The sequence below is a fragment of the Gobio gobio genome (assembly GCF_949357685.1).
Source record: "Gobio gobio genome assembly, chromosome: 7".
In the NCBI taxonomy this organism is placed as follows: domain Eukaryota; kingdom Metazoa; phylum Chordata; class Actinopteri; order Cypriniformes; family Gobionidae; genus Gobio; species Gobio gobio.
In genome coordinates, this window is record NC_137103.1 from 20,587,684 (window position 1) to 20,615,042 (window position 27,359).

Below are 27,359 nucleotides of genomic sequence, written 5' to 3' on the forward strand. Positions count from 1 at the left end.
TGCTTAACATTTTACATCGTTAGAATCGAAAAACAACACCTATTTCGCACCGGACATGATTAAAATAATTGTATTGGTTATATTTAAGGGGGTGTGTTCATAACGAAAGGGCGTTACTTTGGTGTGCTTCACTACATGCAGCATACTTGTACTTTTACTACTCTTTTTACTTTACTGCGATCTTTTTTGAGTTTAGTTGCTGCCGTTTGTGGAGATTCCTTAACCTGGAGCTTTGCTTTGTAGATCTGTCACAGTCAGGTAACTTTATATAGGATTCAGTGCCACATTGACCTGCACAAAACACACAAAACATCTCATCTTGATCATTGTCATGAATACATTTTGTTTTTGTATATAGTTTATGGTATGCATAGCAAACATTGATCAATGTGAATTGTGAGCTATTGCATTTTCTGTGCTGTCTGCTCTATAAATAACAGCTCTGATTTCGAGCAAATTATGAAGTAACAGTTTAATTGTCCTAAACAGTAACTTAGTTGCATGAACTTTAAATTTGCAATGTTAAATATTTACAATCACAAGTTGATTCATGCAGCTGTTTCTCTCCATAGGGTTTCTGCAGGAAAGATGGCAGCCTCTTTGCTCAGGGTAGGACGACTCGGATCTCTCAGGGTAACACGCCGTTTTTTCGACACTTATTAAGAAATATGCATGCTTGTTATAGTGCATTTGCACGTATAATAACTCGGGTTTTTTTTAAAAACGTGAAATTGTGAGAAATATTCTGAGTGCGTTTGTGGACACAAGCTAACGCAGCTCACTGAAGCATTTAATCCACTCAGACTCGACGCATGAATACATTCTATTGTCCTGTATTTACATGCACAACGTAATTTACATGAAAATATTCCTAGTAGGAGTAAAAAGTGCATGTACATTGTGTAGATAAGATATCATGCATTAGAACCCTGCAGCCAAAATAGTGTGATAAGCAGGGGTTTCAATTAATTGATTATTATTTTATGGTCCTTTTCTATATTTTCGTTTTTATAAAATGTACATACATTCCCATCGTGTATTTGTTTGAATGCCCACTGGAAAAAAAACACGAAGAGTGTTGGTCAACTTCACAGACTTTCCTTGAGAACACTATGTACTTTGCTGTCACATGTCTTTTGACACAACCGCAAAGATTTGGGAATACGACGTACAGTGTTGTATAAATGCAACTAGAAAATGGTTGTGGTTATTGTTGTAGAGTGAGCTTTTGGTAGATTGACCTGTAGGGGGCAATCTAATGCAGTTTGACTTTGGCTTAAGAGTAGCAAAGAAGAACTTGTTAGGTTACTACACCTGGCTGCTATCATTGCTATCATGTGTACTGCTGGCTTGATGTCTCCAAGTAAATGAGCTTCCTTGAACAGTTTTGTCTCCTGTAAGTTATTACATTTTGGCGACGAGGATGAAAGCAAGAAAAGGAAATGCTTTGAAGAGAAGTGCTGGAAGGTGAAGAAGTTTAATCCATACAAGTTGGAGCTTTGGAAAAGAAGATGGCCAACATGGTAGGAACAGTCACACCATTTGACAGTCAATCTCAGTCTTGGGAAGAATATTGTGAAATCTTGCAGCATTTTTTTGTGGCCAATGAAATTACAGAAGCAGTCAAGCAAAGAGCTATATTGTTGAGCACTGTAGGAGGTCAAACATACAGTCTACTGAGGAATTTACTGAGCCCCGTTAAACCAGGAGCAAAGACATTTGATGAATTAGTGGATTTGCTTAAAGAGCATTTCAACCCAAAACCTAGTGAAATTGTACAGCGGTTTAAATTCAACTCAAGAACAAGAGAAGAGGGGGAAACTGTACTCGAGTATGTGGCAATTTTGAGGAAATTGGCTCATGATTGTAATTATGGAGAAAAATTGACAGAAATGCTTCGGGATAGACTGGTATGTGGCATAAATGATGACCGTATTCAACGTAGACTGTTGGCAGAAGTGGATTTAACCTTTGAAAAGGCTTTGAAAGTAGCTCAAGCAATGGAAATGGCCAATAAGGATGTGAGGGACTTGCAAGCTAAGCACTCAGAAACATCCATGTCAATGAGAGTGCATAAAATGGCAGTAAAGCAAGAAGAAAGTCAAAGCAGAGCATGTTACAGATGTGGAAGTTTGCAACATTTGGCCAATGAGTGCAGATTTGTTTCTGAGAAATGTCACAAATGTGGGAAACAAGGTCACATCATGAAAGTATGCAAATCAAAAAGTTCCACCAGAGATACAAACTTACAAGGGGGAGAAAGACGTAAGAGAGTTGTGACCAGAGGAGAACAGAGATCGTATTATGTGGGCAGAGACGAAAAAAGTGCATCTGATGAAGAGGGTATTTTTACAGTTCACAGTTTGAAGGAAACCGAGATTCCAAAAGTTGCCCCACTGACGATCACATTGGCTGTTAATGAGACAATAATACCTTTTGAAGTTGATACTGGATGTGGTGTGACTGTGATGAATGGGTCAAATTTTTCCAAATTATGGACAAGGCATCAAATTCCAGAATTAAAGACCTGTTCTTTGAAGTTAAAAACCTATACTGGCCAAACTTTAACAGTGTTAGGTTCTGCGCAGGTGGAAGTTAAACATAAAGGAGTCATGAAGGAGTTACCGGTAGTGGTAGTACCCGGAACAGGACCCAATTTATTGGGCAGAGGATGGATTAAAGACTTGGGCATGGAATGGGAGGCCATACATAAAATTCATGGGGTGGAAAAGGTAACCTTGACTGAAGTGCTTAGCCAGCATTCAGAGTTGTTTAAAGAGGAACTGGGTGAATTGAGAGGGCCACCAGCAAAGATTTATGTTGACAAGGAAGCAGTTCCCAGATTTTTCAAAGCCAGACCAGTTCCTTATGCGATGAAGACGAAAGTAGAGGCTGAAATAGAACGCCTGTTAAAAGAAAAAATCATAGAACCTGTTAAACACTCAGAATGGGCTGCACCTGTAGTGCCAGTCTTAAAGTCAGATAATACTGTACGACTATGTGGGGACTATAAGTTAACAGTAAATCGAGTCTCAAAGTTGGAACAATATCCTATCCCTCGAATAGACGATTTGTTTGCCACATTGTCAGGTGGGCAAAAGTTTACAAACCTGGATATGAGCCATGCTTACCATCAGATTGCATTAGATGCAGAGTCCAAGAAATATGTCACAGTGAATACCCACAAGGGCTTGTTTACTTACCGTGTTTTACCCTTTGGAGTGTCTTCTAGTCCTGCCATCTTTCAGAGGACCATTGAGGGAGTACTGCAAGGTCTTCCGTATGTGGCAGTTTTCCTGGACGACATTCTGGTGACTGGTCGCAATGATGAAGAACATCTGCAAACGCTTGCCAGGGTATTGGAAAGATTGCAAGAAGCAGGATTGCGGTTGAAACGGAGCAAATGTTCCTTTATGGAAAAAGAGGTAACGTTCTTGGGTCATAAAGTAGATGAGACCGGTCTCCAACCCGTACCAGAAAAGGTTACTGCTATTCAAAACGCTCCATCACCAAAGAATGTGACAGAGTTGAAAGCCTATTTGGGACTATTAAACTACTATAATAAGTTCTTACCCAACTTGTCTACCGTTTTAGCCCCTGTGCACCAGTTGCTGCGGAAAGATGAAAAATGGAACTGGAAGAAGGAACATGAGGGTGCTTTTGCTCAGTCCAAGAAAATGATCCAATCAGTACAAGTTCTGGTTCACTATGACTCCCAGAAGGATGTGATTTTATCATGTGATGCTTCTCCTTATGGCCTAGGTGCAGTTCTTTCGCATAAGATGCCTGATGGTAGTGAGAGACCCATTGGATTTATGTCACGGACTTTGAATCAAGCTGAGCGGAATTATTCGCAGTTGGACAAGGAAGGGTTGGCCATCATGTTCGGCTTACAACGCTTCCATAAGTATTTGTATGGTCGTAAGTTTACTATAGTTACGGACCATAAACCCTTGTTGTCGTTATTTAATGAGTTAAAAGCTGTTCCTCAAATGTCATCTCCTAGGATCCAGCGATGGGCTGTGACACTAAGAGCCTATGAATATAACATCCTCTACAAGCCGGGCAAAGATCATGGAAACGCAGATGCTCTAAGTCGGTTACCATTGTCAACGGAAGTGGACATTGAACAGGAGGAAAGAGTCCTGATGCTGGAGAATGCGGACGTAACCTTAATTACTGCCGAACAAGTGAGAGGGTGGACGCAAAAAGATCCAGTATTATCCAGGGTGAGAGAAATGGTGCAACGTGGTGGGCATGAATTAATTGGAGCAGAGTTTGACCCTTTTACATCACGAAAAGATGAATTAAGTGTACAGGATGGTTGTGTGCTCTGGGGGGCCAGAGTCATCATTCCCAGTGTGGGTAGACCAGAAGTCCTCAACCAACTGCATCAATGCCACCCAGGAGTGTCCAGGATGAAAGCTATGGCCCGAAGTTATGTGTGGTGGCCTAAGCTAGATCAAGATGTTGAAAGGTTGGTTAAAACCTGTGGTCTGTGCCAACAGCATAGGAACGTTCCGGCTGTAGCCCCACTGCATCCTTGGAATTGGCCAGAAAAACCATGGCAAAGACTGCATGTAGATTATGCTGGACCATTCATGGGGAAAATGTTCTTGGTCTTGATTGATGCACATTCAAAGTGGATGGACGTGTATCCTGTGAACTCAGCCACATCTGCTGCCACCATTGAATGTTTACGTAAGAGTTTCAGTAACCAGGGTCTACCGGAACTGATTGTATCAGATAATGCTACTTGTTTTGTTAGTGCTGAAGTGAAAGAGTTCCTGAATAAAAACGGAGTACAGCATGTTACTTCTGCACCTTATCATGCTTCCAGTAATGGGTTAGTGGAACGGGCTGTACAAATTCTGAAAGGCATGCTAAAAAAATGTGTGGAAGGCACAATTGCAACTAAATTGGCCCGAGTGTTATTCAGCTATAGGATTACTCCTCAGACCACCACCGGTCTCTCTCCAGCTGAACTGTTACAAGGACGGAAGCTGCGGTGTTCTTTGGACTTTATGCATCCTGATTTGACGAGGAAGGTTCAAAAACAACAACAAAAGCAAAAAGCATATCATGACACGAAGGCCCGCCAACGCAGTTTTGGTGTCGGAGATCCAGTACTAGTTCGCAACTTTAGTTATGGACCGAAATGGATTCCGGGGGACATAGAGACTGTGACGGGACCGCTTTCTTATGAAGTAATGCTGGGCGATGGGAGAGTGGTCCGGAGACATGTGGATCAAATTCATGGCCGACAGAAATTGCTTGTGAAGCTTTCAGGGGAGGAAATGGACGGTAAATCTCCTGATTTTGACTTTTTTGACAACTCTGCTGCTGTATGCTCTAAAGAGACTGAGAAAACAGGGGCTGAGGACATTCTTGGGGAAGTTAATCCCCTTGAAGCAGATGGGGCTTCTTCTCCAGCTGCTGAGATAATAACTAAAATGGACAAATCTGTTAGCCCTGTTGTGATTATGAGAAGGTCACAAAGATCCAGGAAATTGCCTGGTCATTTGAAAGAGTATGAAATGAAGTAAAAGAAAAAAAAAAAATTATGTAACTGTATGGTGATTACAAGATTGTAAAATGAAGTTCATAGTATGATGATTATATTGTAAACTTGGGGGGAAGGGGATGTTGTAGAGTGAGCTTTTGGTAGATTGACCTGTAGGGGGCAATCTAATGCAGTTTGACTTTGGCTTAAGAGTAGCAAAGAAGAACTTGTTAGGTTACTACACCTGGCTGCTATCATTGCTATCATGTGTACTGCTGGCTTGATGTCTCCAAGTAAATGAGCTTCCTTGAACAGTTTTGTCTCCTGTAAGTTATTACAGTTATTCATAGGGATTTTCTGTGTGTTTTGAAATCTATGTTGAGTTTGTGTGTCTCTTGTTGCTAGTGTCTGCAGACGGAGGGCTGGAGTTCTATCAGAAGAGCTCCTGCCGTAGCTTTCAGCTCAAAATCTGGGGACGGCAAGAAGTCCAAAAAGTTCAACAAAGGTAAATCTTTCTTATATTTATGTCACACGGTTTGTATATATCATGTTCTGTTCATTTGGAGGGGGAGGGCTCTGTATTTCAGATCTCGACAAGCGGTTCAGGGGACGTGTCCTCTGACCTCAGCTGTTGTTTCTGAACCTGCTGGGGTGTTTTGTCCCTCTCTCTAACTGTGTCATGTAGGAGTAATACCATGCAAATACATAACATATATGCGTATTAAAGTTATGGCCAAAAGTTTTGAAATTTATATAATATTATTGTCATTATTTATTTTTTTACTTCACATTTTCTAATTTAAACAAGCTGACTTTATTATCGTGCTTTATTATAATACTTCATTATAAAATTTCTTGGCATTTTTCTGCATAATTCACAGTTATCATAACTATTATCAGATTAAAATTCACATACAGTCACCCGTCCCAAAACAAACCCTAACAGGGTGATCAGGCCTCAATTCAAATCTTACTATTATGATGTATTAAATGCATAAATGGAAACTAAATAGCGGTCACTATACAAAAATGTGTGACTGCAGAATGCAATGACTGACCCACCTGCATCAGATCATTTGGATAGTAATATTAATATGTTTGTCCAGAATACAGTATACATATAATGGTGTATTTGGTAAATGTGTTATTTAACCCTAATACCAAATAATATGGAACTCATTAAAATATATAGACTTTCAAAATATAGCAGGATATCAAGTGGTTGTAAACGTATTGTTTTATAAACTGTCACTTTGAATTTGAAGTGTATTCAAAGGAAGATAAGGGCAAACAATTTAATGACAATATTTCAGAAACAGATATTTGTTTTTTTACAGTTTACAAATAGCAAATATGGACCAGAATATCCTAAATAATATCAATCACTGATCAAAATGTGGTACCAGCATCATATTTGTTTTGTGCAAGGAGCACTTGTTTAAGGCATGAACTGACACCAGAAATAAATGAATTTGACAGTATATTTAAAATTAATTTCCATTTGAAAACCAATTTTAAGTGAGAAATAAGTCTTATATTACATATAAAAACAACAGACCCACATCTATTTTGTTAATAATTTGGCAAAAAATGTTACACTCAAGAAAACACAAATTATTTTGCAAGACTGGATCTGTTGATTATAATTTAAAGTTAACTCCTGGTCTTCCTCTTGCTTTGTTTTTTTTCTGTGGGCATTTTTAAACTGGTCACATGGACTTCTTCAGGATAACCTTATGACCAATGATCCATAATGGTTACTGTACTCTATGTTCCTCTGACATTAGAAGTGGCAAAGGGCTTGCCATGTGTTGTACCGGCAGATATCCACATGCTTAGTGCTATATGTGGGTGTCCTAACTTCCTATATATGTCACCTTGACATTTAGAGGTAAAGAATGCAATGCATGAAAGCCACTCCCTTTGATTCAAGAGAATCTGGTGAAGCCAAAAATCCAACAAGTAATTTCTTGTTGGAAAAAAAGTTGAGCAAAACCTATTTTGTAATGAACATTGCATAAATATAAAAATGCCTTTTTTAAATGACAAACTCATTATAAATATTAACACTAGTTTATTAATATTACTTTATTATCAATATTTAATTAAATGTCCTGGTACCACAATTTGATCATATTTGATATTCCCATATATTGTATTAACCGTTCTGTCATCAGATTCAGGACTGTTTCTTGGCGCTACTTTAAATAACCGTAACATGAGAATATTATAAATATAGCCTTTTAGCTTAAGTAAGTATGGATTTAATCTGTTGCATTTTAACTTGTGTGTAATGTGAAATTTTCCATTGAAATTATTATTATTATAAAGATATTCTCACATGTTATTAAGGGTGCTTTCACACTTGGTTCCATTGTCTGGTTTAAATCAGAGTTTGGTTGCTTTCCCCCTCACCCTGCCTCTGCTGTATTGTGTTCACATTATGTTATTTTGGTCCGAAACACGGTGCATTTGCGCCATCAAAGCAGCAGCTGTTTAACCCTGTTGCTTGGGAACGACGATGCAGGTGGCAAAATGCATAGCTTTGCTCCCCTCACTGGTTTTTGAACCGTTGGTTTTTGTTTTCAAAGTACACTATATTGCCATCTATTAATACACCCCTCCAAATCATTGAATTCAGGGGTTCCAATCACTTCCATAGCCACAGGTGACCACAAGCGCCTAGGCATGCAGACGCTTCTACAAACATTTGTGAAAGAATGGGTCGCTCTCAGGAGCTCAGTGAATTCAGGCGTGGTACCATGATAGGTTGCCACCTGTGCAATAAGTCCATTCGTGAAATATTCCACAGTCAACTGTTAGTGGTATTATAACAAAGTGGAAGCAATTGGGAACAACAGCAACTCAGCAACGAAGTGGTAGGCCACGTAAACTCACACAGCGGGGTCAGCACATTCTGAGGCGCACAGTGCGCAGAAGTCCCCAACTTTCTGCAGAGTCAGTAGCTACAGACCTCCAAACTTCGTGTGGCCTTTAGATTAGCTCAAGAACAGTGCGTAGAGAGCTTCATGGAATGGGTTTCCATGGCCGAGCAGCTGCATCCAAGCCTTACATCACCAAGTGCGCAAAAAAAACTGACGTATCTTCTGGAGTGATGAATCATGCTTCTCTGTCTGGCAATCCGATGGAGAAATCTGGGTTTGGTGGTTGCCAGGAGAACGGTACTTGCCTGACTGCATTGTGACAAGTGTTAAGTTTGGTGGAGTGGGGATAATTGTGTGGGTTTGTTTTTCAGGGGTTGGGCTTGGCCCTTCAGTTCCAGGGAACTCTTAATCCTTCAGCATACCAAGACATTTTGGACTATTTCATGCTACCAACCTTGTGGGAACAGTTTGGGGATGGCCCCTTTCTGTTCCAACATGACTGCGCACCAGTGCACAAAGCATGGTCCATAAAGACATGGATGAGCGAGTTTGGTTTTAAGGAACTTGACTGGCCTGCACAGAGTCCTGACCTCAATCCGATAGAACACCTTTGGTATGAATTAGATCGGAGACTGTGAGCCAGGCCTTCTCGTCCAACATCAGTGCCTCACAAATGCGCTTCTAGAAGAATGGTCAAAAATTCTGATAAACACACTCCTAAACCCTGTGGAAAGCCTATATTAAACCCTACGAATTAAAAATGGGATGTCATTTAAGTTCATGTGCATATAAAGGCAGGCGTCCCAAAACTTTTGGCAGTATAGTGTATCAGCACATAACCGCACTTGTGTCTGTGTGAATGTACTGCAAATGTTCTAAAGAATGTGGTTCTAAAGAATGCAATCTCTGCTGAAGGCGAGCAGAAATTAGATATACATTCTCTGCTTGTGGTGCATCAGTCACGCTTGTCAGGAAAGATGCACACAAACGCGGTTTTATCAAATCATACATCATTAATAGCGGTTCACTTCCCCAATTTAGTATGATTGCGTTCATATCAGCAGCAAACCGTGGGAGTGCCCCCAAGTTTGGAATTTCCGAATAGGAAAACAATGTTCACATTATCCAAACGAACCAAACTCTGGTGTCAATCAAACCCCGGTGCACACCAAAAGTGCTAGTGTGAAAGCACCCTTGATGGGTTACTGAATATTTACAGGCTTTACTGAATGTGAAATATTTAGGTTACTTTTTCTGTCAAAGGGCCCTTTTTTATTAGCCGTAGTTCAGATTTGACTTGCATGGGTCAGGTTATAAGGTGTTTAAAGCTCTACCACCTCAGTGGATGCTCATCTGTCTCTATTGTTGAAAAAACTGGGTAAGTTATTTTGCTGAATGAAATTAACGGTCACCATTCAGCCTGACAATGCATGTGATGAATCAAATTATTACATTTTTATGTTTGCCCTCCTTCCCCCTCCATCCTAGAAAAAGCAGCACCAAAAACATACTTCGATATAGAAAAACTTGTCCAGCACAAATCATATGTGGAATTCCCCAAGAAGGACGTTGCAGCTTCAGTTGCTGCTGCCTCTACAGCTGCCGCTGCACCTGAACCAGTTGTAACTGCCACTGCAGCTCCTGCTGCAACAGAAGCACTAGCTGAAGTCGCTGCCCCTGCAGCTGAAACTCCTGCCGTTGAAGCCGCTGCCATTGGAGCTGAAACGGTTGCACCTGTAGTTGAAGCTGCTGCCCCTGCAGCTGAAGCTCCTGCAGTTGAAGCTGCTGCTCCTGCAGCTGAAACAGTTGCATATGTAGTTGAAGCCGCTGCCCCTGCACCTGAAACTGTTGCACCTGCAGTTGAAGCCGCTGCCCCTGTAGTTGAAGCTGCTGCCCCTGCAGCTGAAATTGTTGCACCTGCTGAAGCCGCTGCCCCTGCAGTTGAAGCCGCTGCCCCTGCAGTTGAAGCCGCTGCCCCTGTAGTTGAAGCCGCTGCCCCTGCAGTTGAAGCCGCTGCCCCTGCAGTTGAAGCCGTTGCCCCTGCAGTTGAAGCCGTTGCCCCTGCAGTTGAAGCCGTTGCCCCTGCAGTTGAAGCCGTTGCCCCTGCAGTTGAAGCCGTTGCCCCTGCAGTTGAAGCCGCTGCCCCTGCAGTTGAAGCCGCTGCCCCTGCAGTTGAAGCCGCTGCCCCTGCAGTTGAAGCCGCTGCCCCTGCAGCTGAAATTGTTGCACCTGCTGAAGCCGCTGCCCCTGTAGTTGAAGCCGCTGCCCCTGCAGCTGAAATTGTTGCACCTGCTGAAGCCGCTGCCCCTGCAGTTGAAGCCGCTGCCCCTGTAGTTGAAGCCGCTGCCCCTGCAGTTGAAGCCGCTGCCCCTGCAGCTGAAATTGTTGCACCTGCTGAAGCCGCTGCCCCTGTAGTTGAAGCCGCTGCCCCTGCAGCTGAAATTGTTGCACCTGCTGAAGCCGCTGCCCCTGCAGTTGAAGCCGCTGCCCCTGTAGTTGAAGCCGCTGCCCCTGCAGCTGAAATTGTTGCACCTGCTGAAGCCGCAGCCCCTGAAGTTGAAGTTGAAGCCGCTGCCCCTGCAGCACCTGCTGAAGCTGCTGTCCCTGAAGTTGAAGCCGCTGCCCCTGCAGCTGAAACTCCTGCTCCCGCTTTTGAAGCCGCATCTACAGAAGAAGCCCCTGCCCAAGAAGCAATTGCTGAAGTTGTAGAAGCTGTCAGTGAAGTAGTTGCAGAAGCTGCCCCTATTGAGCCGGTTGCAGAGGCAGCTCCTGCTGAAGAGCTGGTAGATTCTGCCCCTGTGATCACAGATGCTACTGAAGTTCCAGCAGAAGTTGTGGAGACGCCTGAGGGTACACACCAATATCCCCTATAACCCCCTTTCATATTTTGGGATACAGCAATTTCTGACAGCATTTTTCTCAATTTCGGTTATGGGCTTTACACATACTTATTTGTAATGTTAATGGTAAAGATGTAATCACAATATGTTTTTACCCCTTTATTACAGTTATAATTACATTAAGTGTGTCATTAGCTTATGTCAGTGCATATGAGTTGGTGCATAACATGCATGCAAAAAGCTTTTAGGGGTGAAACGGTTCATAAAACACCTACAGTTCAGTATTCATTAGTCTCGCTTAAGAACGCCTCTGAAAATATAAACAATATGTGTGAATTGTAATTGCAGTTTACCTTACTTAAAATCTTTTAGGGTAAGCAAATCATTGATTTGAATTATTAGTGGATAATTAAACCTTCGTGGTGTGGGACATGGTGTAGTACTTCACGTGACACTAATACACTAGTATTAGTATAACACTAGTACTCAGTCATTAGGGATTTTTAAATTGTTATTTACTGTACTGAACTGTAAAACTGACTCCAGAGCGGTGATGTATACCTTTAAAAACCGTTATACCCTTAATGGCAGCAACATCACAGCAGAAATGTAGACTCAAGTTACTCATTCAGGGCTATATTCATTTTCTGAGCTGGGGCAGAGACGGGACACCATTTGTCCTGCAAACTTTTGATGGTGTATTTTAATTCTATATTAAACCCTGGTTTTCAGTCCATGAACATAGCCAGTCTTCCCATCCCTCATTTGTCGTTACGCATGTATTCATTATATATGTTTGTTTGTACCTTTTTGACTCTTAATGTTATGCAGTGCATGTTCTTCGCTGCATACTTTCACTGACTTCTATCTTTTATAAAAAAAAAAATTTTTTTGCAACTCTTCTACACACATCTGTTTTGGTCTCTGTTCTTTTATTTCTGTTCATTCACTTTTGTCCTCTTGTATCCTGCTCCTGTCTTCCATTCCTTCTCTCATTGATATCGTTTGTCTTCATTTAGTCCTCGCATTTTAAGTCCATGTGTTTTTGACCCAGTGCTCCTCAAATGTAACAGTATTTACTAGGGCTGTCAATTTAACAGTAATTTAGGTCATTTATTTGTTACAAACATGTGACGCATCACATTTAATCAGTTCTAATAATTTATCGGCTATCAATTTAACATTAATTTAGGACATTTAATTCTTAACTTGTGGAATAACACATTTAAACAAGTTGAGACGCTCATGGCACAAGGTGCTAAAAAACAGCGAGACATGGCACAAGACACATCTGTTTAGCACATTTACATAGACCGACAATTTAAAAAGTCTTCAACGGGCAAAAGGACAAAATGGATTGTGCAAAAGTATACTTCCCTCGGGTAATTTTGACGCGAAACTCATTTTAAATAGAAAATAAAAAATTAAGTTTTCATCAGAGTGTTCCAAGACTTCAGAACTTTTGTCGCACTTGAACCAAGAATACACAAACAAATTGACTGGATTTTATGTGGTTGTAATGAAAAATTACTGAATGCTTCAGTATACATAGAAAAGCCTACAAATTGCTCAAAATTAAAACTAAAACTACTAAAACTAAAAAATGAATTTATAATGTCGACATGTGTATCTGAATGCATACCGAAGAGAAATGACTTTAGGACCCAGCGGAATAGCGCATTTGCTCCAAATAGAGCTATAAAGCCACCTAGAGGAAAGAGTCATGAAATATGTTACATCATTTTTTTCCACAAGAGGTCTGCAGAGGCACCCAAATTGACTCGAAGTAATATGGTTTGAGCTGGTCATTTCATGTATTGGAGTTATTTGGAATTTAAGTTGAAAGAATGTGCTTAAATTAAATTATTTATTGATTAAAATCTAATAATTTGAAGGTAAAAAAAAAAGACCTGGAAAAAATTGCATTTAAAAAATAGAAAAAAATGATTATAAAAATTATATGGTATAAGCTGTCTGGACAAAAAAAAAGTATCATTTTAGGGCTTCGGGTCATTTTGACCCATGAGGGAAGGATTTGTTACAGGATGCGAGGGAGAGATGATATAGAAATTTAACAATATATTGACTTCTAAAGCCACTTTATTCCGTACTTAGTCTCACACAATAATGTCTTTAAATAATTTTGATTAATCAGCATTTCATGTAATTCAATTCAAATGTTGATTGATGATTTAATTGACAGCCCTATTATTTACAAATAAATATTACCTTTTTTTCCCTATCTGTGCCCTATACCATCCCATCTGTAAAGATAAAGCTACATTTGTCATGCTTTATTAGTGTTGATGGAAAATGTCACTTTGTCAAAACAAATGTTGTTTTCTTTTTTGTTAATGTTAGTTATGTTAATGTTAAAGTTACCTCAGCGGCACTGTCGCCACACATGATGCACTTCTATGCTTTTGACTACTTTGTTTGTTTGTTTTTTTTAACAGTAAGAGTATGGTAACATGTAAATGTACTTTAACCTCATCTTTCTTTCCCGTTGCTCTTTCTCCTCACCCAAACGCACTTTCTTTGTCACTGTCTCACTTTTCTTCCCAGGGGGTCGCATGATATCAGTAACCGGTTAATTATCCTCTTATCTTTTCCTGTGTAATGTGGTTTATATGTCAAAGTTGCATATGAAATGCCCACTGTTCCTTACCCACTTTCCCAATGTGGTGTATGGTGCATTGAGTGCGATTGAGTTTGCACCGTTTGCTGTATGTGGAATGGAAGCGTCAGTTTATTACATGCAAAATTGAGAACGTATGACAACTGCTTGAATTAATAATCAGTATGTTTGATGGGCATTTGTTACACAATGGCTCGTCACTCTTATGAGATGAAATGCTTCCATTTCATTTCAGTAGATGCAAGCTCTGTCCTAGTTACTCACCGCCTGACCTGCTCCTTTACTCGGTTCTCTTTAGTTCACTAGATCTAGCCTTCACACCAGGCACTCTTCTCATGCATGAGGGTTAAAGACGACTGATTTTTTTTTTTCTTTCTTTCTTTAGTGTACAAAATATCAAGGATTCTGGCATCCAAGTTTGTAATTCAGGAGATATAAGCATTTATTAATTGATGTGTTTCCTGTTATTGTCAGCTGGATTGGACCCCATTCAGAAACTTTTCCTAGATTCAATCCGTGCATACTCCACACAAAGCGGGTACATGGTGTTTTACTATCATTTCTCTCGTGCGTCTTTTTTAAGAGTATTTTGCTGCTCTAATACTGTGGTTAATCTTACTTTATAATAAAGTGTATAAATGCTGTTCATGTTTTCTCAGTGCCGCTGGTGGTCTAGTTGATGCTGGTCCAGAGTATCAGAAGGCTCTTGCTGAGGAAATAGCCAAACTGCAGCGGTTGTACGGTGGTGGTGATCTGGCTTCCTTCCCAGAATTCAAGTTCCATGGTGTGTTAAGATTAAATCTATTTGCTTTATAAATGATCTTTGTGTGAACCACTCTAAAGGAGTATTGAAACTATGCTATTTCATGATCGTTTGTAGTTGTGGCATGTCTGACATTTTAGTTTTGTTTGATTGTTACTGCATTTGTCGTAAATTTGAATTTTCTAACTAACTAACGTTATCCTGTTTTGTTTTTACAGAGCCTAAATTTGATGAAGTGTCCAAGTAAACATCTGTTTTCCTCTCCTGTGCCTAAGTATCAGATTTTGTGAAAGATGTCTTTAAATGGCTTGTCTTTCATCTGTAAAAGTGAATATTTTGTGAGATTTTTAATTTAGTGAGACTCTACATACTAAATAGCTATTTTTCAAAAAGTCTTGTCTAATGGAAAAACGTTACCTATGTCATGTACTATAAATGCACATGTGGAAGAGAATATTTCTCAGCTGTGAAATAAATGCTTGTCGCTTTCCATAATGTTTGTCAGTGATTTTAAGTATCTGGGGAAAGAGCTGAATAAACTGAGCCAACACGTGTTCTGTCTGGTCTGCATGTTTTCTTTTTTTTAGAAATTATTTGAATAATGTAAAATTGTGTGCAATGGTATAAAATATTGTAATAGTTCATCTTAGATCTTGGATTATTAATATAAGTTATGTTACATCTTTAAAAGATAATAGATATTTAATATTTTTAAGGAGGGATGCAATGGCTATACAAATAAACCCTGACAATTTTAACAATTGTCTAAATCAGTTTTGTACTTTTAAAATCTGTGAAGAGTACAGTTTATTTGTTTGCATGTGAATGCTGTTTGACAATACAGCAAACAATTTTACGATTTGTGTCATTTCTGGGATTTGTTGCCTTTTGTGTCCCCACTAAAGATCATGATCTTACTGCCTTAAAATGCTGAACAATATCAATTTTAAAGCTGTCTTAGTCATAAATAACACAATTTGAACTCTAAGCATATTGAGGTTGGTTCAAAATAATTATTTGAGACATTTTACAGCCTTTTGAACCACCATTAATCACCTTTTTTTCTGTCCCTTGGCTTGCGTATTCCATTTACTCTTACTATACCAAAATCTTTACATTGTTAAGTATATTCAATTCAATTCAAATGTATTTGTATAGCGCTTTTCACAATACACATTGTTTCAAAGCAACTTTACAGAAAGTGCATTTCATAAACGTACATTGAAAAATGTTAGAAAGAGAATGTTAAAGAAAAATTTTAGAAAAAGTTAATCAATCATGTATATCAGTGTATAAAAGTATATCAGTAATGATTTATTTAATTAATTTATTTATTTAATTTATAGTTTTTTTTATTTTCAATTATTACATTTATTTTATCAATTACAATAAAAGGGTTTTAGCATGTCCTTCAAGTTATTGTCCACTGTTTTGACTAATTTCCCTTCAACAAAAAAAAAAAAGCTGAATGACATCACTTCTGTCATCACTTCTGGGAAAACAACTTAAGCAAGTGAGTGAGATCCTCTATTGTTTGAACTTATTATTTTGACTAATTTGATGTGGTCAAACTCAACACGTGGTAATTTTCCCAACAAGGGAAATATGAAAAAGTGAGTAGAAAAATCATGTTTTTAAAATTACAGTTTAAAGACCATGCCATTATTTATTTGATGAACCTTCTGTTAATTTCTTGTTGCTCAGACATGGTGCAGTGGCTGATTTTAAGTCACAATGTCCATTTTGTTAGTGTCAACCTTGTTAAGTCATAAGACCTAACAGAGGACACTGAGAGTGAACATATAGCGACCTTTTAAAGTTCTTTGGTGATGTTTTACATATTGTTTCCTATCAAAATCCAGTTCAAAGTAATATTGTAACTGGTTGTATGTGAGAGATCCATTTTTCCCCCTTGTCCACTCTGATACTTTGAGTAAACTGTTTAGCAGTTTGTACAATAATTTCATTTAAAAAAGGAAAAAATTACAATAAAATAAAAATGAAAATGTATTTGAATATCAAAATGTAAAGTGAACAAAAACGCCTTTTACGCATTTATCTGAAAAAGAACAATTTAAAATGGTGCATTTGTGAGAAAGTAAGTAGGCCTACAGTTAATTCATAATATACCATTTTTTGATAGCCCAATTTACTATCTGGTATGCTTTTAAAGGGACAAAGTGAGTTTAAGAAAATGTACACAATGCAAATAAATTCGAATATGTATTTTAAAGTGTTTTCTACCATTTCATTGACTTTGCTTAATAAATGGTTACATTTATTTACCCGAGCTTGCCAAAAATAATTTTAAAATGTGTTACATCGTCGTATCATGATTACACACACACACAAAACTTTTTTCCCCAAAATTTTTTCTAAATTTTATGATGTCCCAAAAGCACCGAATAATGACCCATTTAATGATAAAAAAAACAAACAAAAAACAGAAATTCGCTAAATATTTTGTTAAAAGTGTGAAAGACTTTTATTACCACGCTTTACAAATAAAAAGTAAGTTTTGAAGAAATATCGATGCGGATGACCGAGTCGAGAATTGTATTTTCCACACGGACAATAATAACAGGAGAACAAAGATGGCGACGTCCCTGCTCAGGTTAGGTCGACTTGGATCTGTCAAGGTAATAATAGACTAATCTTACTGATATTTACGGAGATGATCTACAGATACGTTGTAAATATGCTATTGATCACGTGCCTTTCGAATGAGACTTTTATAAAGACACGATAAAAAGGGACTTATGTCCGTCATACTCATAACCTCATAGTGAATATGCGGATGTATAGCTAATAGCCATATGAAGTGCATGTATATTAGTGCTGTCAAATCGATGAATCGCATCTAACATTAAATGTTTGTTTACATTTTATATATATATATATATATATATATATATATATATATATATATATATATATATATATATATATATATATATATATATATATATATATATATATATATAATTATTTGTGTGTGTGTGTGGGTATTTATTTATTTATATGTGTATATTTATGTTATTTGTGCTGTGTTGTGTTGCATTATAGAGTGCATTAATTGTATACTTTTTAAGACTAATATACCTTTCTGTCAGTGTCTCCTGCGTGACAGCTGGAGTACACCAAGGACCCCATTTGTTGCAGCACTGTGCACTAAAGGGGATGTCCCACCCAAAACACCAAAAAAGGCAAAGGCTTCAAGTAAGAGTAAGGGCATGCTTTTTCTTTACATAAATCTCCAATCTCAAGTTTGAATCCTCCTGAATGTCTTAGGGTGCGTTTCCCAAAAGAATTATAAGCCTAAGTTGAAATCGTAGAGAGAGACCATTGGTGGCTGTTGTTCTATGATCAACTTAGGCTTACAATGCTTTTGGGAAATGCATCCCTGTTTGTTTCATGTCCACATATTATAATCCAATCTCATTTGTGATGTGTCTACAGCACGATTATATGTTTAATCACCATTTGTGCTTAGAGGTGCTGTAAGTGATTTTAGCTATACTTCTTCCATAATTAGGGCCTGTCCCAGTACCCACACTTGCAGTCTTTATACTTGACCACTTGTCTACTTACACTATGTATTTCATGTATTATAAGTGTTCAAGTGGGCGTAAAGACTACAAGTGTGCTTAGAACTTTTGATTACCCTATGGGACAAACTATATCATATTGTTGTTAAAATACAAGTAACAATATTTTAAAGAGCTTTTTTACACATTTTGATTTTCAATACTTTGCACTTTGAAATAAACTTCTAAATGTCTGTTCAGTGGATCCTATGTAACAGAGATGACTAGATTTAATGTATTAATCGTGATTAAAAGTTATAAAACAGTTTTTGTTTACAGACCCTGGCAAATTTTTCAGAACAACTAATATTACAGTAATATAATAGGGACATTTAAGTGTGGTAATAAAAAAAACTAAAATAAAAATAAACCTTGCAGCTCCTTTAAGCGCATTGAACAGCATCTACCATGACATTTTCATGTTCATTGCTGTGGAAGAAAATCAAAAGCACTATTTAGTTTTGGCTGAAATGGTTGAGAATGTACTTGAGAATGTACAATTGTAAGCCCATGCAGTTATACTAAATTATTTAAAATTGTACACTCCTAAAGAAGTCTGCATTATTATCATTGGTCAAGGCATTCCTCAGTTTTTCACTATTGAAGGTGACATTGTTTAGATTAATACTTTCAATATTTTCAATTTGTAGTACTTTTACTGTGCAAAGTAATGGTTTCACTGACATTGTTTGGGGCAGACATTTTTTTTTATTATTATTATTATTTTTTTTTTTTTTTTTACATCACATCCATAAGCTACAATTCGTTGCTAGTCAAGTTTATAATTTAGGGAACATTCTCATTCAAGAGAGCATTGTATCGGACATGCAAAATATGGATATGCCCTTAAAGATCATTTATTTAATTTGCATCAGAATATTTCATGGAGCATTATTTGTATATTTCAAATGGGTATATTTGGTAAAAGATTTTTCATCTTTTAGTAGTACACTAGCATATACAATTACTACCTTTAAAAATGTCGGGGTCAGTAAGATTTAATGTTTTTGAAAAGAGCTTCTAATGCTCACCAAGACTACATTTATTTGATCAAAAATACAGTAAAAACAGTAGGACGCAAGTGTAGCGTAAGTTCTAGTGACGGACGCGCAGAGAATAGAGCAAAACAAAACTTGGTTCTTGCAAGAACTAACATATTCTCACTGGAGCGTCCTACTTCATACGCTGGAACGCCAGTCTCTCGTGAATGAACGTACGACAGTTAGCGGAAGTTAGAGATTAGTTTGTAAAGTTTTAAATAGGGATATTTTTCTTACACAAACGTATAGCTTCACTTCAGAAGGCCTTTATTAACCCCCCATAGCCGTGTGGAGTAGTTTTATGATGAATAGATGCACTTTTATGGACTTCAAAACAGAAACAGCCATTCACTGCCATTATAAAGTTTAGATTTTTTATATAACTCTGATTGTATCTTTTATAACATTATAAATGTATTTTCTGTCATCTTCAATCAATTGAATACATTATTGCTGCATAGAAGAGCTAATTTCTTTTTTTTTTATCTTACTGACCCCGACTTTTAAAGGTAGAGTCACAAAACTAAAATTTTGATTTAATGTGGTCTTTAAATTAAATTATTGCTCTAGAATGTGAATGCTAATTAGCTGAACCAGCCTGAAAATGCAGTTTTTAGCCTGGTTTCAGCTGAAGAGCCTGAAGAGTAAAGAGTAAAAAAATGTATTGGTGATTTTGAAGTATTTAACTCTTTCCCCACCATTGATGGAAGTTTCCGTTGTTAACTTAACTTTATTGTCCTTGAAGGCAATTCTTTACGTAGACGGCAGTATACACATACATGCATACAGCAACACACACCAAATAAACACACATTTTATAACAAGTCATTTATGAGAACGCTTCCCCCACCTTTCTGGCTTTCCGTGTTTTCACTGCTATATAGTAGGGGCCACTATTACACATCTTCTGAAAGAGTACAGAATCTCTGGATCAAAACACAGGTGAAAAAGAAGCTGAAACAAGCGGTAGCATATGTAAGCAGATGCATAGTAAAATAATGCGATCATGAGCATTAAACGGCATATAAATCAAAACGGCCTAATGTTACTGAATGAAATGTTGACCCAGGACATGGCATAGTGTTAGGCATTAGGGGTGTTGATGGACTCTACTCCATCTGGGTTTTGATCATCGTTCTGAATCCAGATATTATAATATAATTCAGATATTCACACAACAAAATATTCTGGGGGCCATGACAATTTTGTGAAAATTATCAAAAATGCTGGTGGTGGTTGGCAAATTTTTAAAAAGATGCTGGCGGGGAAAGAGTTAATTGAAACATAACAAACAGACTTTGGTCTTTCTACATTCAAATAGAGCTGTACTTGCATGCCTAATGCCTAGTTAGAAAATAGTTACCCGGGAGGCATTACCAAGAGAGCTGCTGAGTGTTCTGACTTTCCTTAAAAAAAGGCACTTTTTTTAGGGTTTTCTTATGGTGTTTGCTGGGTTTAATAGATACATTGAACTGGAGGGTTTCTCAAATGTAATACAAAAAGCAATCTGATATATTTTATCCCATTTGCCGTTTCCTCAGCCATAGAGGCCGATGAGAGAGCCTCACTTCTAGCCTACAAGTCCACTGTTGCCTTCCCTTCTAAGCTGTCTGCCACAGGATTTCTTCTCAAAGACGTAGCTTTAGGTGAGACTGAAACTGCTGAGGTGGTTTCTACAATCGCTGCAAATGAGACAACAACTGACAGTCCTGTTGTTGAAACGGCAGCAGCTGATGTTGCTGTAGAAGAGGCAAAGATCACTGAAGTCCCACCTACTGATGGAGCCACTACAGAAAGTGAAGGAAGCAAGACCTCGGATGTTAAGGCAGAAGTACAGAAAGATCAAGATACCTCTTCCTCATCCTCCAGTGATTCTGATTCAGACTCCGATTCGGATGATGAGAAACCGAAGACTGAAACACTGACGCAGTCTGGAGAGAAAGCAGCAGAGGAGAAGAAAGCTCCTAGTCTGACTATTGAAGAAGTAGATGTTACAGATAAGGAAGCAAAGCCTGAAATTGCCTCACTTGGAGAAGCTCAAGAAAGTGCTGAAAATGTGACTAAAGCAACACCAGAAGAGGTTCCTGCACCAAGTGCTACACCAGTGGGATCAGTGGAGACCCTTATTGATCCTGCCCCTGTATTATCCTCTGTGACTGAAGCAATTCCTGAAGTTAATGAAGCAAAGCCTGAAAGTGCTGAAAATGTGACTAAAGCAACACCAGAAGAGGTTCCTGCACCAAGTGCTACACCAGTGGGATCAGTGGAGACCCTTATTGATCCTGCCCCTGTATTATCCTCTGTGACTGAAGCAATTCCTGAAGTTAATGAAGCAAAGCCTGAAAGTGCCTCATTTGGAGAAGCTCAAGAAAGTGCTGAAAATGTGACTAAAGCAACACCAGAAGAGGTTCCTGCACCAAGTGCTACATCAGTGGAGACCCTTATTGATCCTGCTCCTGTACTATCCTCCACGACTGAAGTAATTCCTGAAGTTTCCAGTGAATCCGTTATAGTTGCCACTCCTGACAAGATGGTGGACACTGCAACAGAAATTAAAACGGCTCCTACGGAGGAGATTGCTGTTGAAAAGGAACCAGAATTTAAAGTTGAAGAGGGACCAGTAATCAAAGTTGAAGATGCTGTCAAAGTTTCTGCGGAAGTTGTCCCAGGAGACACTACAGAAGCCAGGCCCAAAGAAGTAGCTGACACCGCTGTTGATGCTAGTTCTGAAGTATCTCCTGAGGCTCCAGGAGATGTTGCTGCACCCAAAGCTGAGGCAGGAACACTGGCAGCCCCTTCAGAAGAGCTGGTAGACCCTGCACCTGTGACCGCTGATGCTGTAGAGGCTCTGGCTGAGACGGACGTTGTGGAAACACCTGAGGGTACACCGCACATCCTTACTCAGTTTCTTTCTCTGGATCCGTCACATCACAGAAACACATTTCTCTTACCATTAATTCAACACTAATATCTTTTCATGGCTGTAGTGGGATTGCTATTACTAAGGCTTTTGCTCAAATGGCTTTGCAACTTTGAATCTTCATTGTGCATTTGCTTTTGAATTCGTTTATTTTTTTTTTTATTATTATTATTAACTTTTGCATGACTTTGCATGACTACTTTAGAATGTATTATTTATACCTAAACTGAATGTTCCTTATGTTGAGGTTTGAATTGGCTTCTATTTATAATTCACTACTTGTGAAAGTTTAATTAGCCATTTAACTCATTTCAAAATAGTCCGGCAGATCTAGAGCGAAATTAACAATGAACATGTTTTCCAAAATTACCATTAGAACTATCGTCACTTTACTCAAGCTGTGCATTTCTGCTTTCATCAACATGTCTATCTCTGAGTCGTTCACACATACAGCAGTATTCAGCGACAACATCCATCCAGCCATCCATCCATTCATATATCTATCTGTCCATCCATTCTTCTTATCTATCTATCGCTCTGTCTATCTATCTGTTTGTCTCTCTGTCTGTCTCCATCCATCCAATCTTTTTCATAATCGTTCATCCGGTTGATGTATTATCCATTTGATCAGTTTTTCTAAAGATATGACTCTTCATTAACAGTAGGACTGTAGGAACACCTGCTTAAATCAACAATACTAACATCATTGATACAATTTCTGTATGTGTGAACACTCTTTAAGGACACTGGAGGGGTAGAATGGTTGTGGCTCACTGACTCTTTTTCCATTAAAAATATGCTAGGCAACCCAGCTCAATTAACAAATCATAATTTTAAAAAGTACCTGATAATCCAAATGATCAACACCTTATTTAGTGTGTCCACTGGTACGGATTGACAGGAGCTAATGCGTTCTCAATGGAAACTGAGGCTCACATAGTGGATTGAGATCTGGGGAATTTGGAGGCCAAATCAACACCTCAAACTCGTTGTTGTGCTCCTCAAACCATTCCTGAACCATTTTTGCATTGTGGCAGGGCGCATTATCCTGCTGAAAGAGGACACAGCCACCAGAGAATACCATTTCCATGAAAGGGTGCACATGGTCTGCAGCAATGCTTAAGTAGGTGGTATGTGTCAAAGTAACATCCACATGGATGGGAGGACCCAAGGTTTCCCAAAGCATCACACTGCCTCTGCCGGCTTGCCTTCTTCCCATATTGCATCCTGGTGGTGCCATGTGTTCCCCAGATAAGCGACACACATGCACCTGGCCATCCACGTGATGTAAGTGATTCAACAGACCTGGCTACCTTCTTCCATTGCTCCATAGTCCAGTTATGATGCTCACATGCCCACTGTTGGCGCATTTGGTGGTGGACAGGGGTCAGCATGGGCACCCTGACTGGTCTGCGGCTATGCAGCCCCATACTCAACAAACTGCAATGCACTGTGTATTCTGACACCTTTCTATCAGAACCAGCATTAACTTCTTGAGAAATTTGAGCTACAGTTGCTCGTCTGTTTGACCCGACCACAAGGGCCAGCCTTCGCTCCCCACGTGCATCAATGAGCCTTGGCCACCCATGACCCTGTCGCCGGTTCACCACTGTTCCTTGGACCACTTTTGATAGATATTGACCACTGCAGACCGGGAACACCCCTCAAGGGCTGCAGTTTTTGGAGATCTTGTCTAGCTGTCTAGATGTCGTCTCACTCAAATCCTTACGCTTGCCCATCACATCAACTTTGAGGACAAAATGTTCACTTGCTGCCTAATATATCCACCCACTAACAGGTGCCGTGCTGAAGAGATCATCAGTATTATTCACTTCACCTGTCATAATGTTATGCCTGATTGGTATATATTGTATATATTATGAGGCTATATTAGGCAAACATTTTGTCCTGCGAACAAAGTTGATGTGTTAGAAGCAGGAAAAATGGGCAAGCGTAAGGATTTGAGCAAGTTTGACAAGGGCCAAATTGTATAGAAACTATATAAACTGTAGTGCTGTTGAACAGGTTTCTTCCGCACCAGTGGACATGTAGGATAAAGCCAGCTTTACATAATTTTACACTTTTCTTAAAACATTTTTACCCCTGCATAAGTGTAAGATTAACTTTTGCTTTTTTGTGCCTTTCTATTGTTTAATGCACGTCTTATAAGCAATGTAAAACACTCTTTCTGCCCCTGTATATATGAATATCTCCACTCCCAGATGTGATGTATATTTTAAGCTTGATGTATGCATTTTCTTGTTTTGTGAATTAAATATTGTTTATGTGATCATGTTATGCTAAAGATAATATTAATGGTTTTAGCATGTGAAGACTGAAGTCGACATGCAGGGCGAAAAAATATATATATCGTGGCCATGATTTAAGAATTCATTCTCTTGTTTTAGTAAATTGTGGACTGCGTAATAATTTGTTCCTTTGATTTAACTAAACCAAAATGAGGGAACAAATCAGTTCAACGCAGCCACGATTTACTAAAACGAGAATTCATTCTTAATTCATGGCCATGATATATATATATATATATATATATATATATATATATATATATATATATATATATATATATATATATATATATATATATATATATATATATATATATATATATATATATATATATATATATATATATATATATATATATATATATATATATATATATATATATATATATAATATATATATATATATATTTTGGTCTGCGGTGCTCAATAAATTACAAATAAGTGCATATGTTGAGATTCATGAATGTGGGATGTTTTATTTATCAGTTTGTGCAGTTATGCTTTAGCTTGGTTGTTATAGTGTTGTTTGTATAATATTGATGTTTATGGTAGTACAATAACAGAGTAATGTGGAAAGATCCTCTCTTTATAAGCAGCTGGTTTACTGTTCTTGTTGTTACAGTTTGATTGAGCTGTAGTAGGTGAAATGGAAAATTACTAAGTAATTAAGTTTATCGTGAGAGAAACTGTCAGACGTCTAAAAAGCTATAGGCCCCTCACACCTTTTTTGTGTAAAGGACCACCTGGGGATTGGGAGTGATCCCTGTAACACCACGAGAGGTGTGAAGATTCCACTCAGAAATGCTTTTGAAGAGTAAAGGAATTAACAGGAGGGCTCTTTCTAGATTCTTTTAGATGTCATTTCCTCTGTGATCATTTCAAATCTTTATCTAGCATGTAGTTTTAATTTTTACTTTGATTCATCCTTGTGCGAATCTCTTCATTCAAGATTATTTTCTAATCTAAAACAAATGTTCAGTATTTACTAGTTTTTCTTTGGGCTCGTACTTATTACATGGGCTTTTCTTTCTGAAACAACAACTTGTCTTTATGTAGCTGTCAGATGCATTTAGTTTGGTAATTTTTTCCCCCAGTTCCACGTGTCTTGCATTTAATATCTTACATTATTAATATCCTCAGAACAAGCCCCTGAGAAGGCCCCGGAGCCAGAGCCGGAGCCCTTTGACAACACCACATACAAGAACCTGCAGCACCACCAATATAACGAATACACCTTTGCTGATATGGATGTAGAGATGTCTAAACACCGGCTGCCGCAGCCTTCCGCAGTCAGGCACTGAGTCTTCATCACGTGGCCTGTATTATTGTCCACATGTTCTTTTGTTCTTCAAATGATTTGCTGAATAATCTCAAGCTTTACGCTAGAATTCTATAATCATGGAATTAAAACAGATTGTTTAACTTCATCTGAGTGGGTTGATTTTTCTTTTGTTGTAGTTGTCTTCGACAGTATTTGAATAGCGTTTAGGTCACTTTACACTTCTATTCTAATGAGACTATGCCTGCTTTCACTTTATTGCATTGTTTATAGCATTACTTTAAATGGGTAAATGGTTTAAATGCTGTATTTCCGTCACGATCCAGTTCCACCCATTTCAGAACTGTTTTATGACTTAATAATTGGGCAGCAAAACTATTATAATATAACCAAATTAAAAGAAATGGTGACTAATCATCCCCATTGAACCACTGAACCATCTGTCTATCTGTGTCTCTATCGTTCTGTCTGTCTATCTGTCTGTCTGTCTCTATCGTTCTGTCTGTCTGTCTGTGTCTCTATCGTTCTGTCTGTGTCTCTATATTTCTGTCTGTCTAACTGTCTTGTCTGTCTGTCTCTATCATTCTGTCTGTCTATCTGTCTTGTGTCTATCGTTCTGTCTTGTCTGTCTGTCTTGTGTCTATCGTTCTGTCTGTCTATTGTTCTTTCTGTCTGTCTGTCTGTCTGTCTCTATCTGTCTGTGTCTATCATTCTGTCTGTCTGTATCGTTCTGTCTGTCTCTGTGTCTCGTTCTGTCTGTCTCTATCTGTGTCTATTGTTTTGTCTGTCTATCGTTCTGTCTCTATTGTTCTGTTTGTCTCTGTCTATCATTCTGTCTGTCTCTATCGTTCTGTCTGTCTATCTGTGTCTATCGTTCTGTCTGTCTGTCTGTGTCTCTATAGTTCTGTCTGTCTCAATCATTCTGTCTGTCTTGTGTCTATCGTTCTGTCTGTCTCTATCTATCGTTCTTTCTGTCTCTGTGTCTCGTTCTGTCTGTCTCTATTGTTCTGTTTGTCTCTGTCTATCATTCTCTGTCTCTATTTTTTCTGCCTGTCTGTCTCTATCGTCCTGTCTGTCTATTGTTCTTTCTGTCTGTCTCTATCTGTCTGTCTGTATCGTTCTGTCTGTCTCTATTGTTCTTTCTGTCAGGCTCTATTGTTCTTCTGTCTGTCTCTGTCTGTATATCGTTCTATCTGTCTGTTTGTCTCTATCGTTCTTTCTGTCTCTCTTTCATTGTGTCTGTCGCTGTCATTCTGTCTGTCTCTTGTTCTGTCTCTATATCGTTATCTATCATTCTGTCTGTCTCTGTCGTTCTAGCTGTCCCTATCTGTCTGTTTGTCTCTATCGTTCTTTCTGTCTGTCTTTATTGTTCTGTCTGTCTCTGTTGTTCTTTCTGTCTATCTGTCTCTGTTGTTCTTTCTGTCTCTTTTGTTCTTTCTGTCTGTCTCTATATCGTTCTCTCTGTCTGTGTCCATGTTATTATGTCTGTCTATCTCTCTCTATATCTATTGCATCACATAGCCTTGCAGAAAAATACCCTGCAATTGATTTATTTAGGAATTTGAAGACATTTTTAGGCACAACAATAAACTAAA

The 27,359-nt window shown here is 38.4% G+C and overlaps 2 protein-coding genes across 8 annotated transcripts; both read left to right on the forward strand.

Annotated features, from left to right (window-relative positions):
• Positions 1-79: 79 nt before the first annotated feature.
• LOC307129517 (retrovirus-related Pol polyprotein from transposon 412) lies at positions 80-15,186 on the forward strand. Of its 3 annotated transcripts, XM_079822005.1 has the most exons (7): positions 80-258; positions 573-633; positions 5,909-6,008; positions 9,877-11,238; positions 14,341-14,404; positions 14,526-14,650; positions 14,848-15,186. In XM_079822005.1, exons 2-7 carry the CDS (start codon positions 589-591, stop codon positions 14,874-14,876), a joined length of 1,725 nt encoding a protein of 574 aa, XP_079678131.1. In that variant the 5' UTR covers positions 80-258; positions 573-588; the 3' UTR covers positions 14,877-15,186. The 3 variants fall into 3 exon arrangements, with proteins under 3 accessions (XP_079678131.1, XP_079678130.1, XP_079678129.1); XM_079822004.1 differs by lacking the exons at positions 5,909-6,008; positions 9,877-11,238; positions 14,341-14,404; positions 14,526-14,650; positions 14,848-15,186 and adding an exon at positions 4,007-4,229 and having other exon boundaries at positions 110-258; positions 573-3,921; XM_079822003.1 differs by lacking the exons at positions 80-258; positions 573-633; positions 5,909-6,008; ... (2 more) ...; positions 14,526-14,650; positions 14,848-15,186 and adding exons at positions 1,218-4,190; positions 4,276-4,452.
• Positions 15,187-17,202: 2,016 nt separating this feature from the next.
• Positions 17,203-25,910, forward strand: ndufv3 (NADH:ubiquinone oxidoreductase subunit V3). 5 transcript variants are annotated; one of them, XM_079821173.1, is made up of 5 exons: positions 17,203-17,268; positions 17,743-17,854; positions 20,798-20,902; positions 20,984-22,138; positions 25,626-25,910. In XM_079821173.1, exons 1-5 carry the CDS (start codon positions 17,224-17,226, stop codon positions 25,784-25,786), a joined length of 1,578 nt encoding a protein of 525 aa, XP_079677299.1. In that variant the 5' UTR covers positions 17,203-17,223; the 3' UTR covers positions 25,787-25,910. The 5 variants fall into 5 exon arrangements, with proteins under 5 accessions (XP_079677299.1, XP_079677300.1, XP_079677301.1 ...); XM_079821174.1 differs by having other exon boundaries at positions 17,743-17,848; XM_079821175.1 differs by having other exon boundaries at positions 17,743-17,848; positions 20,987-22,138.
• The last annotated feature ends 1,449 nt before the right edge of the window (positions 25,911-27,359 follow it).